This window comes from Haliotis rufescens, unplaced genomic scaffold (genome assembly GCF_023055435.1).
Source record: "Haliotis rufescens isolate VD_foot unplaced genomic scaffold, xgHalRufe1.0.p SCAF_8, whole genome shotgun sequence".
NCBI lineage: Eukaryota > Metazoa > Mollusca > Gastropoda > Lepetellida > Haliotidae > Haliotis > Haliotis rufescens.
This window is the reverse complement of record NW_025964372.1, coordinates 49,100,188-49,114,980: the sequence shown is the minus strand read 5'-3', so window position 1 is coordinate 49,114,980 and position 14,793 is coordinate 49,100,188. Positions and strand designations below refer to the sequence as shown.

Sequence of the window (14,793 nt, the reverse complement as noted above, 5' to 3'; positions counted from 1 at the left end):
AGGGTAACGAATACAAATATTTATTCACGAATACAATAACAAGTCAGCAGTTGATTATATTCAGTGAAAAATAACAACAATAATTATTTGACATGGTTGGTTAATTATTAATATATTATACTTTCATATACTGCATTTATCCAGGTACTAGTATCTGCTCAAATACCACAATGACCGAAGACCACAATACTGTCAAATTATATATATGAGTGTTGTCTTTAAAGAAATCTCTGCATATAATATGTTCTTAGGGATATTTTAAGGTACAGGGTATGTAGATGCACATGACTGCATATTCATAAATATTCGATTCCAGTGACCACGAATAACGAATTTAATTCATGAATGGATACGGTTCGATTCACTGAATACGAGAGGGAATTGTAACAGCCCTAGTCATTACTAATCCTACCAAATACTTGTTTGGGTGTGGGTCATTACTAATCCTACCAAACACTTGTTTGGGTGTGGGTCATAACTTAAATGTTATCAACCACTGCTTTGGTGTGGGTCATTACTAATGTTATCAACCACTGCTTTGGTGTGGGTCATTACTAATGTTATCAACCACTGCTTTGGCGTGGGTCATTACTAATGTTATCAACCCCTGCTTTGGTGTGGGTCATTACTAATGTTATCAACCACTGCTTTGGCGTGGGTCATTACTAATGTTATCAACCACTGCCTTGGCGTGGGTCATTACTAATGTTATCAACCACTGCTTTGGTGTGGGTCATTACTAATGTTATCAACCACTGCTTTGGCGTGGGTCATTACTAATGTTATCAACCACTGCCTTGATGTGGGTCATTACTAATGTTATCAACCACTGCTTTGGCGTGGGTCATTACTAATGTTATCAACCACTGCTTTGGCGTGGGTCATTACTAATGTTATCAACCACTGCCTTGATGTGGGTCATTACTAATGTTATCAACCACTGCTTTGGCGTGGGTCATTACTAATGTTATCAACCACTGCTTTGGCGTGGGTCATTACTAATGTTATCAACCACTGCTTTGGTGTAGGTCATTACTAATGTTATCAACCACTGCTTTGGCGTGGGTCATTACTAATGTTATCAACCACTGCTTTGGCGTGGGTCATTACTAATGTTATCAACCACTGCTTTGGCGTGGGTCATTACTAATGTTATCAACCACTGCTTTGGCGTGGGTCATTACTAATGTTATCAACCACTGCTTTGGCGTGGGTCATTACTAATGTTATCAACCACTGCTTTGGCGTGGGTCATTACTAATGTTATCAACCACTGCTTTGGCGTGGGTCATTACTAATGTTATCAACCACTGCTTTGGTGTGGGTCATTACTAATGTTATCAACCACTGCTTTGGCGTGGGTCATTACTAATGTTATCAACCACTGCTATGGTGTAGGTCATTACTAATGTTATCAACCACTGCTTTGGCGTGGGTCATTACTAATGTTATCAACCACTGCTTTGGCGTGGGTCATTACTAATGTCATCAACCACTGCTTTGGCGTGGGTCATTACTAATGTTATCAACCACTGCTATGGTGTAGGTCATTACTAATGTTATCAACCACTGCTTTGGCATGGGTCATTACTAATGTCATCAACCACTGCTTTGGCATGGGTCATTACTAATGTTATCAACCACTGCTATGGTGTAGGTCATTACTAATCCTACCAACCACTGGTTTGTGTGATTCAATGTAGATTATTATAAGGCTGTTGAGATATAATTGGTGATAGGGAAGCATGTGATTGTAAATAAGATTTTAGCACTGAAAAAACAAAACATTCCAAATCTTTAGTCAGATTTATGACATAAAAAATCTTAACATAATAAAATGGGTGCATATTAAGATTGATGTGCCTTTTGTACTAATCTTGACATTAACTGTTTAATCTGATAATATTTCTCGCATCATGCTCACCTATGACATGACTCGCTTTGATGAAATACCTACTCTGCCTTTTAATATAATGCTCGTGGAGTTTCAAAATGTTTTTTTAACAAAACTGCTATCAAAACATTAAAAATCCGAAAGCAGTTTACATTTAATGTTCGACCCAAGTGAGTGCACACATAATTCAAAACATCCATATTCCATGAATTTAAATTGTATTGTGACTCACTCCAATCCACGCTGACTTGGGCAGAGTGACAGTCTCTTCTTTCAAACTCACGCCATGTCTAATCTATTCCAGAATGTTCCCTCGGTTGAACATAGCGTGTTTCAGTGACTATATATTAGAATCCCACTGGTATTCTGGGTTTAATTAGGTCCCCAGCAACCTATGATGGTCCCAAGTGGTTGTTTGTTGTTTAACGCCGCATTCAGCAATAATCCAGGTGTATGACGGTAAATTGTTCAGTCTCGACCAGACAATCCAGTGATTGACATCATGAGCATCGATCAACTCGATTGGGATACGATGACATGCATCAACCAAGTCAGCGAGCCTGGCCACCGGATCCCATTAGTCACCTCTTACGACAAGCATGGGTTACTGAAGACCTACTCTATTCCAGGTTTTCACGGGAACGTTTGTCCTAAGAGGAATTCAGTGGAATGTGTGGTCAGATTCAGTGACTTGGTAGATTGTGTGCCATTCTGAAGTCCACGTTACCTTTTCACCTAATCCTTCATCACCAGCTCAAGAAGCAGTGCCTCCTAAATACCATGGATCCCCTGATTGAGGCCATCATTTAGACTAACATCTAGTCTCTGAAATGAACATATCTTACAGAAAAAACAGTTGTTCAGTTATCTTAATAAAAATATAATAAAAGGTAGCCCAGTAACTCTATTCATTCTCAGATACTGCAGTAATCTAGACTTGCATGGGCTGTATTTGATATATATTTGTATCAGGGTCTGTAAGACAGACTAGCCATCATTAAAACCATACAGTATTAAATCAGTGCACATAATTTCCCTTATCTCTTCACAGGAAGTTCTGCTTTCCTAATCTCATCATGTAATAATGTAATACAACCTCTCTCACTCCCCACATACTGCACAGATGTAGACACGCTTCATTGATCTATACTAACCACAGTGATCACATGACTGAAACATATCCTCATATATATCCCTCCCAGGCTGATAAACATGAGCTATGGGAATAGGACGATAGAGGGAAAATATGACAGTCATGAGGAAAGGCCTATAACTGTGATATAATATTTCAATATTTATTCAAATGGCAGTTTTAATCTAGAAATAATGTAATTGAATATGGAGAACAACCTTTATGAAAAATTATACCATTAACCTAATTGAATAAACAGGTCTATGGTCTTTAGTTACAAACAAAACCAAAGCACAAATCATAATCAACTCAAAACAATAGAAAGTGTATCATATAAACTGGGCCTGAAACCCACACAATCAACATTCTTGTCACTGTGTCATTATAACATAGTCCATATTGACTGACACCCAATGTAATAACAGGTCACATACAACCCTAATGCTCTTACCATCTAGATGTGGTCTCTTATGCTGCGTAACTCCCCACTAATCCCCTGCTAAGATCAGATTAATACACTACGCTATCCTGCCCTGGTGGGACGGTTCTCTACAGATTAAGCCTAGTTCTTGTTCAGTGAGTTTCAAAGGAGAGGATTATGACTACTGTGAAGTACACATTCCATATTGTGCAACTGACCTTCAAGGACCGATCAGCACAAGTACACACAGAACATCTGCCATGTAAAAAAGTCTAACAATGCATATACTTCATTCTGTATTGCCTTATAGACGGGGTATATAAATTAGCATGAGGTTGAAGGTACTTATAGGCAGGGACGTTTTATAGAGGACGATATACAGCGGTCCATTATCCAATTATTATATTTCTATTTATATGTTTATAACTCAGGGGGTTAAAAAAAACTGTTTGTCTTGAGTTTTGAAACTCAATTCTTGTACTGCTTATAGGGTTTATATAAAAGATATTCAGGGAAAACATCTGTTACAGTTACTGTAAATCTTGGAATTAACGCTAGCGTGAATTAAATGCAAAAAATGTGAGTGGTCTTGCGACTGCATCAAAGGCCGACACGAGCCAGCTCGCATGTATTGTTTTAGGAGAAGTACTCTACTCAGCGCTAATAAGCGATGCTATTTGGTGTGTGATTGAATTAATGTAAGGTTGGATTAAGGTGAGGATTCTCCTGTAAATCTGACAGAGGACGTTTTCTTTAGATATAAATCCACTGATGCTTAAGAGGAGTAGGGTGTCACATTCATATTGAGTCACATTTTTGGCTTGGGGCCCCATGATCAGATAGGACATATCTATTCTAATGTACAGGTGATAACACCATGCAATAACATCCTTACATGTAGTATACACCTCGTATCACCTTCTCCATGGGGGTCCTCTCCCAGTAATTAAGCCCAGTGGTCAGACCCATCTATTCTAATGTCAGGTGATATCACCATGTAATAACATCCTAGCATGTAGTATAAAAAACTTTCATGAACTGTCTTCATAGTGAAAGCCTAATGGATGGAGCCCATCAATTGCAAACTACAGGGTGGTGACACCATGTGATTGCTTCCATTTTCAAAGTCCTAATAATTTCATGGACATGGAAAAACACAAAAATAGCTAAGTGAAATGATTATAGCCTTTAAGAGGATATATATTTTCCTCATTTGTGAGAAATGAGAAGCCTTGGTCAGCGAGTGGAACATCGCCCTTGGCCTCCACCCTCTCAGCATTCTCCACTGGACAATGTGAGTTGAGTGTTGATACATTCTCCAAAGAGACCCGGTTCCTGCCACTTGTCTCTCTTACGGGGCCCTGAGCTTACAATTAATAACACAATCGGCCCCCCTTCCATTCTCATCCCCTTGTAAATTAGCCTTCCCTATGAGTGAGTGAGTGAGTTTGGTTTTACGCCGCTTTTAGCAATATTCCAGCAATATCACGGCGGGGGACACCAGAAATGGGCTTCACACATTGTACCCATGTCGGGAATCGAACCCGGGTTTTCGGCGTGACGAGCGAACGCTTTAACCACTAGGCTACCCGACCGCCCCTTCCCTATGAGCTCCATGAGGGTACTTAATACTCAAGGGCTCCTTTAAGGAATTGTGTACCTTTAACCTTGGTCATGGCTTGACTTTGGAAGCTATGTGTTAATCTAGTGGTCACAAGTGCAATGGAATAGTTATTAAAATATTATTTATTAACTTTTGTGTTGACTGTTTACAATCGGGCAAAACAGTAATCGATTATTTGAAAACTATGAAAATGATAAACAAAATCAAGTGAAGACCTCTCTCTACATTGTACCTTCTGTAAGACAACTCTAAAACATTCCGGGGGGGCACGGGTGGCCCAGTCGTCTAAGGCGCCGCGATTCGCTGTGCAGAATTGCGTCCCTTGGGCACAGCAGAAACCTATGATTGTGGGTTCGAATCCCTGTTCGCCCCGATTATGTTTCTAGGTTTGTCAGCACCATACCCATGCTCGTGGGTTTCACCAAGTGGTAAACATCTTAGACCTGCATCACTTCGGGCACCCACATTAAGCTGACACGCCCTGATATAACTGGAATACTGTTAAAAGCGGCGTTAAACCCAACTCACTCACTCACTCACTAAAACATTCCAGAAATGTCCCAAATTTCAAGAAAAGACCCCCTAGGTTATTCCTCATAACATCAAACTGACTCAATGACATCGGGACATTCCCATATGAACCAAGGTGTACACCTATAATGACTAGTCCAGAGTCGACAGGTAAGGCTAGTTTCTTTGATGGCAGCGGTCATTTGTTGACTTGCTTGACCTGATCAATAATACACCTGCCAAGAGGAAGAAGCCCTGGACAGGCCATGGATCGCCAAGGCACAACAAATACACTTACTACAAAAGTATCCCTTCCGCCCCAGCGAAACATTGCCTATTGGCCTGTACACACCTCAGTGTTTGACAAGGTTTGCCAAACGGAGATGAAGTGAAAAGTGCTTACCTGTAAAGAAATCTCACACATACTTGTTATTGAAACAATTTTTTTAATGTTTAGTTTTGTAGTGTAACGCAAGGAAAAAGCTTTTGGTGATTTTTCTTTCTTTCAATGGGCACGGCTTGTGCTGCTGTCTCTCTGTTGGAAAAACTGGTTTTGAAATAAACAAGGATGAACATATAGAACCTCAGCAATTGTTCATGCTTTTTTGGTCTACTTTTAACACCTGCATTTTAAGCATGTATCAGTTTGATGCTAACAAAGTAACTGATGGTGACACTCAAACCAAGATACATGTACCACTAAAAAAATAATTTTGCAAAAATATTTTTTCTCAAAGATTAGAATTCAATGGTGGCAAAGCTGATTTTAAACCCATTAATAAAATGTCTTACTGTCAGATAAGGCAAGAAAGAAATATTTGTGTAACCAGTCACCTGACTTGACCCATCATTTCACCTTTGACCCTGAAATTCCCCAATATCTGTAATTAGTTGTAAACAGTACTACTTCAGCTTTGATTCATTTTTACCTCCCTACCAACCACACCTGTCAAGGGCATAACACTTGAAACACATTAGTTTTTGGGTCCAAGCAGTAAGATTTAACTTTGATGTTCTGATAAAATGTATTTTTTTATAACTTGTTCTTGTCACTATTGCTGGAAGAATGTTAAAATTTGGGGAAGGCTACCAGCAAAGAGACGACATGGTCGATCACCGTTTAGGAGATATTATTATTTGAATGATTAATTTTTATGTGCTATATGAGTGTAAAACAATTAATTGACAAGGCACAACATCGGCTGTTCTCAAGCTATTTAGTTTATTTTTTGTTATTTTGGAGAGATGACATTGTAGATTATGAATCCACACTTAAATCAATACCGACCATGTTCCTTTACTGGTAGATTTCCCCATTTAACTCACTTGCTTACTCTTGACTGTAAAGCTTGTATTTCACAGGAATACTGGTATTGTATAACAGATTTATCACCTGCCTCAATGTAGGAAATTCTCCCCTTTTGTACATGCATAGGACACATATAACTTGTTACTATATAAATATAGCCAGTGTGTTTATCATGAGTGTATGTTATGACTGGGTAAATATTACCATGATCATATCATATTTACATGTGGCTGCCAAACATCAAAGTGTCATAAAGAAATAACTGCCCTTGGGCCGTGTTAGATCAGCACTTCATAACTTCCTCTAACATTTCTGGAGGTGATGATATTATCCATATTTTCCCGGGGTGATAATACCCATATTTCCTTACTGAAATTTTCCCACACCCTATTACAAGCACAACACCTCAGGCTATGTATTCATTTAGAATGTTATCTATATTTATGACTATCTAAACCACTTCACATTCTATAGCTTGAATATTAGCTACTAATCTTTAGAAATTCATTTCAGAAGCATATTCTTCAATTTATCTTAATAACCATCTAAACTTAGGATAACCTAAAAGTCTCAGTACATGTTGTATTGTACAGAAAATGTCCACATATGAGATCAATACAGGGTAAAGCTAAGTATCTTATGGAAGAAAAGAGTAATGAGTTGAACAGTTTCCCACAATGTAACATTACTGCTGGTACTTAAATCCCTATATTGCATGGCATAGCCAATGGACTTGATTTCAAGCTTTCATGGTCTATGCATGTTAGATGGACCGTGAGGAGCATAATTAGGGCCATTCCTGAGGCACGATACAATATTTAATCACCCTGACCTACTATAGGGTATATTGTATATTCACCTTGATGATACCAACATAAATATCTGTACAACTCCCATTGTCATCTTGACTATATATAAATCTTACTACTGTGACCTAGTCAAAATATCTACAGAAAGGCATTATTGTCATTAATTTACCAAGAGACATGGCATTTCACAAACAAAAGCATGGCCCCAAATTGTGGTAGTCAGTAGCAACATGTCCACATAAATCTGTTTTGTAACATAAAATGACAAGACAATAGCGTTACCACTGAAAGGGGAATAGGGGTCACTAAGCCCTTTAAAACAAATTATCATTATTTTTCTTGTACCAAACATTTCAGACACCTACCTCATTATTTTAACAGATAATGGATCACTTATCTAATAATTTCTTTAATCAATCTGGTAAGTTCCAGTTGCCAAAAGAAAAATGTTACAGAAGCCAAACATAACACATTTGTAACACATAATCTAGGGATGTCACGATATGATATTTAACCAAACGTACTTAATTAGTTACAATTTTGAGAATTTTTTTATATTTCCTAAGGTACAAACACTATTTAATTTAAAGGCTCGAAACTTCCTGAACATATTATATTTGATAATATATATATAGATCTCATTTCAATTAATATTTTATTTCAGATAAACCAGGAATGTCAACACCAGTTAGAAAAAGACTAAAACAGAATATGTCATAAAGCTATGTACATTGTACAATGTAGATATAGTATAAATTAATATTGATAAGATTGTTTATTAAAATGTAGACAGAAGCTATTTTGCAAAAAAAATAATTCCATTGCTGCTTTTAATGTTCGATGTGTGAAACGATACAGGATTAAAATATGAATTGATACAGATAAGTGTGTATCTCGTATCATATCGTCCGAATAATATCAATGCATCAATGTATTGGTGAATCGTGACTTGCCTATTTGCTACATATAAGCACATGCCAATATGTCCTACAAGCAAGCAGCTTCTTCTCCTTACATTCTCCCCAAATGCATACACAGGAGGTCTTCGTATCTCACAGGAAGGCATCCAAACAAAACAGCCCAGTGCCAATTCACATGGAGCAAGCTCAAACATGATCCTTCAAAATATTCCATCATACACAATACAATTATTTAGTTTTAGTTACAACAAAAGGAATTATTTTAAGTAATCCTGTCTATTTCCATCTTGGCTTACCACTGCTTGTCTAAGCCCTTCTAAACAATAGTTTTGAGTATTTCTCAGCATGACAAACACGTCAAAATGATATCCTACTTTTTCAAAGCAGCGACAGTTTGCTGGGCCAAACAAACATGACTTCTAAACTTCCTTCTTTGCATAGACATGTAATATTAATATTTATCCCATCCGTGTGATTCACATGAAATAGTATCTCATGCATGATAACACTCACCATGATGCCACGCCCTCTCTGAGAGGAGCCACAATATGTCTGCCTCTAAAACTAGCTGTGTTCGAGATAATTTGGCATATGGATTATCCAGGGCATAGAAATGAAAATACTCACTTTCAAAGTCTACTTGTTGTTGTCTAGGCTACATTATACAGAAATAAGAAGAAAATGTTCCACATTTTTAAAGAAATCTATGTCAAATTCCTGTTCATATTCCCATCAGTACAACAATACAGATGCACAAATGAATTTCTGCCTATTGTCAGTAGACTAACATAATAGTCTGGGAAATTTTCAATTAAACAATAAATTTCTGTATAAAAATGTATGAATATTGCTCGCCAGAGTTGATTATTTTATCGTCTGGACTGGTTTTTATTAAATGAAGTCATGGAGCAGGATTATCCAGTCAGGGACATATTGCCACATCCAGGCCAACACAAACAACGCAAGCAGGGAAAATTCTGCCAAAATACCAATTTTTGGAAACTACATTTAGTTTCTTGAGAACATCTTACTTGTCCTTCACAAATAAAAATGCAATATTCTATTTATATTTGTCTGGTGTCTAATAAACCAAGATGGGCAAGTTTGACATGGTATTTCCACACCCAGGCTGATTATGTACAGGCAATGCCAGAAGCCTACATGAATACGTATATACAGAGGCCTACAGCCATGGATATTCACATCACCACAGTGTAGGGTTGCGTACTGCCTGGCTGGCTGGCTGGTTATAATGTGTTGCAATACATTGCAAGACCTAGGTCTGTATTGTGAAACACATTGTGATACATTGTGAGATTTAGTTTTGTATTGTGATACATATTGCAATACATTGTGAGATTTATGTTTGTATTGTGATACATATTGCAATACATTGTGAGATTTAGGTTTGTATTGTGATGCATATTGCAATACATTGTGAGACTTGGGGTTTGTATTGTGATACATATTGTGATACGTATTGCAAGACTTAGGTCTGTATTATGATCCAAGTATAATACATTGCAATACTTAGGTCATTATTGTGATCTGTATGGCAGTATATTGCACAACTTAGGTCATTATTGTGATCCATATTGCAATACATTGCGCAGCTTAGGTCATGTATTATTGTGATCCATATTGCAATACATTGCAAGACTTAGGTCATTATTGTGATCTGTATTGCAATACATTGCAAGACTTAGGTCTGGGGAGCACGGGTGGCCCAGTCATCTAAGGCGCCGCAATTTGCTGTGCAGAATTGCGTCCCTTAGGCAGGCCAGAAACCTATGATTGTGGGTTCGAATCCCGGTTCGCCCCGATTATGTTTCTAGGTTTTTCAGCACCATACCGGTGCTCGTGGGTTTCACCGAAGTGGTAAACGTCTGAGACCTGCATCACTTGGGGCTTTCCTCCCACATTAAGCTGACACGATGTGATATAACTGGAATACTGTTACAAGCGGCGTTAAACCCAACTCACTCACTCACTTAGGTCTGTATTGTGATACGTAATACAAAGTATAGCCATAACATTTTAATGAATTATGCAGCTCGAAGAAGTAAACAAATGCGCCGCTGTTGGCTGTGATGATATGTAACTTTACAACACTCTCGTCCACTGTATTGGAGACAATAACTGTGTCAGCGGAGTTATTATTGGATGGGGAGATTGCTTTTCCTTGCTCATATGTCACCAGAACATTAAAGCAACCATGCTGCTGTGTTTTCTTCCACTGCCAGTACATTTTGTTCAGACCAAAATACCCACACATCGGTTTTTTCCCTTTTGTTCAGAACGATCTCATAATCAGGATCAGTGAGTGAGTGAGTTTGGTTTTACGCCGCTTTTAGCAATATTCCAGCAATATCACGGCGGAGGACACCAGAAATGGGCTTCACACATTGTACCCATGTCGGGATTCGAACCCGGGTCTTCGGCGTGACGAGCGAACGCTTTAACCACTAGGCTACCCGACCGCCCCTAATCAGGATGAAAGAAATACCCATATTTACACGTTTTGTCAATATACCAACCTATTCAGATCATACTGCAATACATATTGTCATAGGTATGTATCACGTTTAGAGCCCACCTTCCAGATGCTTACTGCTGGAACACTTACATGAATGAATAGAGACATTACTCTGTAACTAAGATTCTGTAATCAGGACACTTGTAAAACCAGACAACATCAGCAGGAACGCTAATGTCTGGATTAACAGACTTGCCATGTATAACACGGATATGAAAACACTATAACAAAATCTCAGTATAAGACAATAAGTTTCCACAGATATTTTGCATCATAATTGCACAACTAGGCACAACTTGCATGTTTACATATAAGTTATTCTCTTATCTACATCTTTTTAAACAGCCATTTTCTGAAATTCGCAATGAAACACTTCACATCTCATCACTTCCTGTGTTCAGATAACATCTTAAGAAATCTCAGGACTATTTTCAGCTTCACAGGTCATGTGAGCTGTACCCCCAAGATAAAACTTAACTCCATCCGATTAAACCCCTTTGAAAAGACGGAGCAAATTAGCCACTGATTTAAGCCCTGTGGCCCCAAGGTAAAGAGCCCATAAAGAATACAGCATTCAAGGGTCAGATTTAGGGGTCAATGGGGGTCTTGGAGGGGAGGGGGGGGGGGGGGGGGGGGGGGGGGGGGGTCAGAGAGGGACAGGTTAGAGTTGCAGAGATAAGTGGAGAGGGCCAATAACACTAAATGTCAAAGTTATCTCTCCATAATCAGCACACTGACTGCCAGACCTACTTACGCCTTGAGAGTAAGCATGTTCTGAGCCTCCACAGTCTTGTCGTCTCTTACGTCACATGTCATGTACTCAATACAGAGTTACAGGTGCTGATTTACTGGATTAGAAATTCAGGTTTTTAAAGACTACTGAGGACATGGTGAAGCCTAATTTCACCAATCCTCAGTATAAATCAGCCTTAAAATCGCATTGACACATCGTGATACCCCTCCTCCAGAGCTGAGTAGCGGTTGGTATCTTGCGATAGATTCGTATCACGATACGGACTGATGATACTACTGGTATCACGATACACATCAAATAGTAAGAAATGATAAAATCACTGAAATACAGCTCTTAAACCTCTTTCGTCATACATTTATTTGTTGTTATCTAAAAAATATTAACAATGACAACCACAAGAAAAAAACAGTTATAGATGAAGAGATGGTCATTAAATGTAACAGTTGGTCAGTGCATCCTAAGTCACCACATCCTTGAGTTCTGCCATGCTTACAGGTGGCGCTATGCCACTTCTGCCATTATGGGAGGGAACGCTAATAGTTCATGTTCTATTAATACCGATCACGATCTCACACACTACAGATTCAAGTATCGTGTGCACCTAAGTACCGATGATATCGTAGGTATCGGTACATTGTTACAGCCCTATCCTCCACATCTGTATGAAATGAAGCAAGCACTGACCGATCTGCCACCGACAGACTTATTCCTTGTTTCATAAGTCAGAGTTTTCAACTAGTCCTGATGGAATTTGCTAGTCCTGTGTCCAAGAACGCAAACTTTTCAGAATTATACCCCTCAAAAGCTACTAGTCTCTGAGGAAATAATTATTCATTTAAATCACAAGTTCTAGATTATGTAAATAATAAGAATAACTTGACCCTATAAGAGACTGGACTGTCCACATATCTAGACTTGCCTATTAAGCGGATAGAATAACGACCCATCCATGCACTTTCCTTTCAGTACAGACTTGGAGCAAGGCTAGCTACTAGTCAGTGAGAACTACTATCATTGCATTTTCACTTGTCCTCAGGAGAATCTACTAGTCTCAGGCTAGAGGACTAGCATGATTTCGAAGGCAATATCTATGTTGGCTGGTTTTTCGGGGTACTGCTGTGCAAGCACCTGTTCGATACAGATCCCTGGCAGATTTACATACAGCTTTAGATGTATGTAGGTGAAGGATATAACTGTACATATACTGACTTCGCTAGCATGACTTGCTCCACGATGAATCATACTTTGTCTAAGACTCGAGACATGATAATAGGTAAACAAGCACGAAGACTTGAGTGTGTCATTGTATGCAAGCCATTCCTCACGCAGTCTGTGACTTAAGCCACAAGCGGAAAGTCCGGGGTGGAGTAAAATTGTTTCGGTCTGGTAAACTCAGCTAATAAAAGTCTAAAATTAACAGTTAAACATTTTGACACGGACTGTTTAAAGTATACAGCATCCTGATACACCCTGGTAACAGTGGAAGTACCATTCCAATTGAAACCATGGACCTAATTTCTGGATTAACATCTAACAGCCATAAAGTTAAATCCCTGTGTAAATGTGTAAAACATCCAAACATTAATTGTTCTGATGCAAAACCATGAAAATCTACTCCTTTGTTAATCCACATTTAATAATCTCCTTGTGAGACTCTCTGGATAATTGGATTAACAAATTTCCCAATCAACTAATCATAGGTTGGTTGAACATTCCTTTAACAGCTGTTAAATAACACAATGTCTAAACATTAATGGTATGCGGTTTTACAGAAATAAAGGGGTTTGGCTACATATTGGCAAGGGGAAATGTTAGCTGTGCCTATAAGTTTCAATGGGGGGAGGTCAGTCTGACCCAGGGATGGGAACAAGATCCACATATGCTGTCCATAAGTTTATTGTTTCATGGATGCTTTCTTAATCAATATTAGACTTCTTCCAAGATCAGGTATATGACAAATTACAGAGACATCTCTGCAAGGACTGCATCAGTATTGATTCAACATCGTATTCATACCATATATGGCACTCGTGAAAACAAACTGCCCTCGCAGCTTCCAGTGTGATATCACGGCTTAATATCAAAACATACTATTACAAACATCTGATTAACTTTAGGGATCGCTACTAATTAACCCACATTCATCAGTATTACGTCACGTGGGCTGCACTAGCTTCCGCCGAGAGGCCGGCTTCAGCTAACGCCATAATTCCGAATATAAAGGAAATCCTATTTATAGCATTAGTCATAACTATAAAAGAGCCTTTATATGGAAATAACCCTTATTTTCGCGGAATATAAATATTACAGACATGGATGCAAAATATCGAAAATGAAACATGAGTATTGAGGGCACCCTTTTCCATCCTCACTATAAAGCGCATTTCATTCCAAACTGAATAGATCTAATATTATAACGTACTGCATATGTCAACATTGTTTCCAATTTCACAAAAACGTCCACATGTGTAATGACAGCCCTGGCGCTCGCTACTACAGACATTATAATGATTGACAACACACATCAACATATATAACACTACAAAACATACCTCTTCTTTTGAAGTGGATATTTCCGTGGTCGATTCCATCTCAGCGTTTTTCCAGTATACACAAATACAATATCCTTTTGGTATCGTCTGCTTGTTCCAGTCGGGTTGTAGAGACAGACGACTACTGCCGTCTGCTCCTGTATGCTCGCGTCTGCTCTGTGCCAGTAAAGATCCCCGCGATATCTACAATCCAGCTCAAACGGGCACTTTTACCCAGCTGTAATCATCTCTGTTGGTAATCATATTTCTTTGTGACTGGACGGGTGTCCCAAAGCCTCTCGTCTGCTCCAGGCCGATTTACCTGGAGATTCGCCACTGTGCGACAGCCCAGC

General features: G+C 38.7%; 1 protein-coding gene across 1 annotated transcript in view; it reads right to left on the bottom strand.

Annotated features, from left to right (window-relative positions):
• The window catches only part of LOC124115139, a 59,756-nt gene extending 44,963 nt beyond the window's left edge, over nucleotides 1-14,793 (bottom strand). The window contains exon 1 of the mRNA XM_046475978.2: nucleotides 14,462-14,793. Coding sequence (XP_046331934.2) covers nucleotides 14,462-14,500 — 39 coding nt within the window. The 5' untranslated portion in view covers nucleotides 14,501-14,793. The remainder of the gene's footprint in view (nucleotides 1-14,461) is intronic.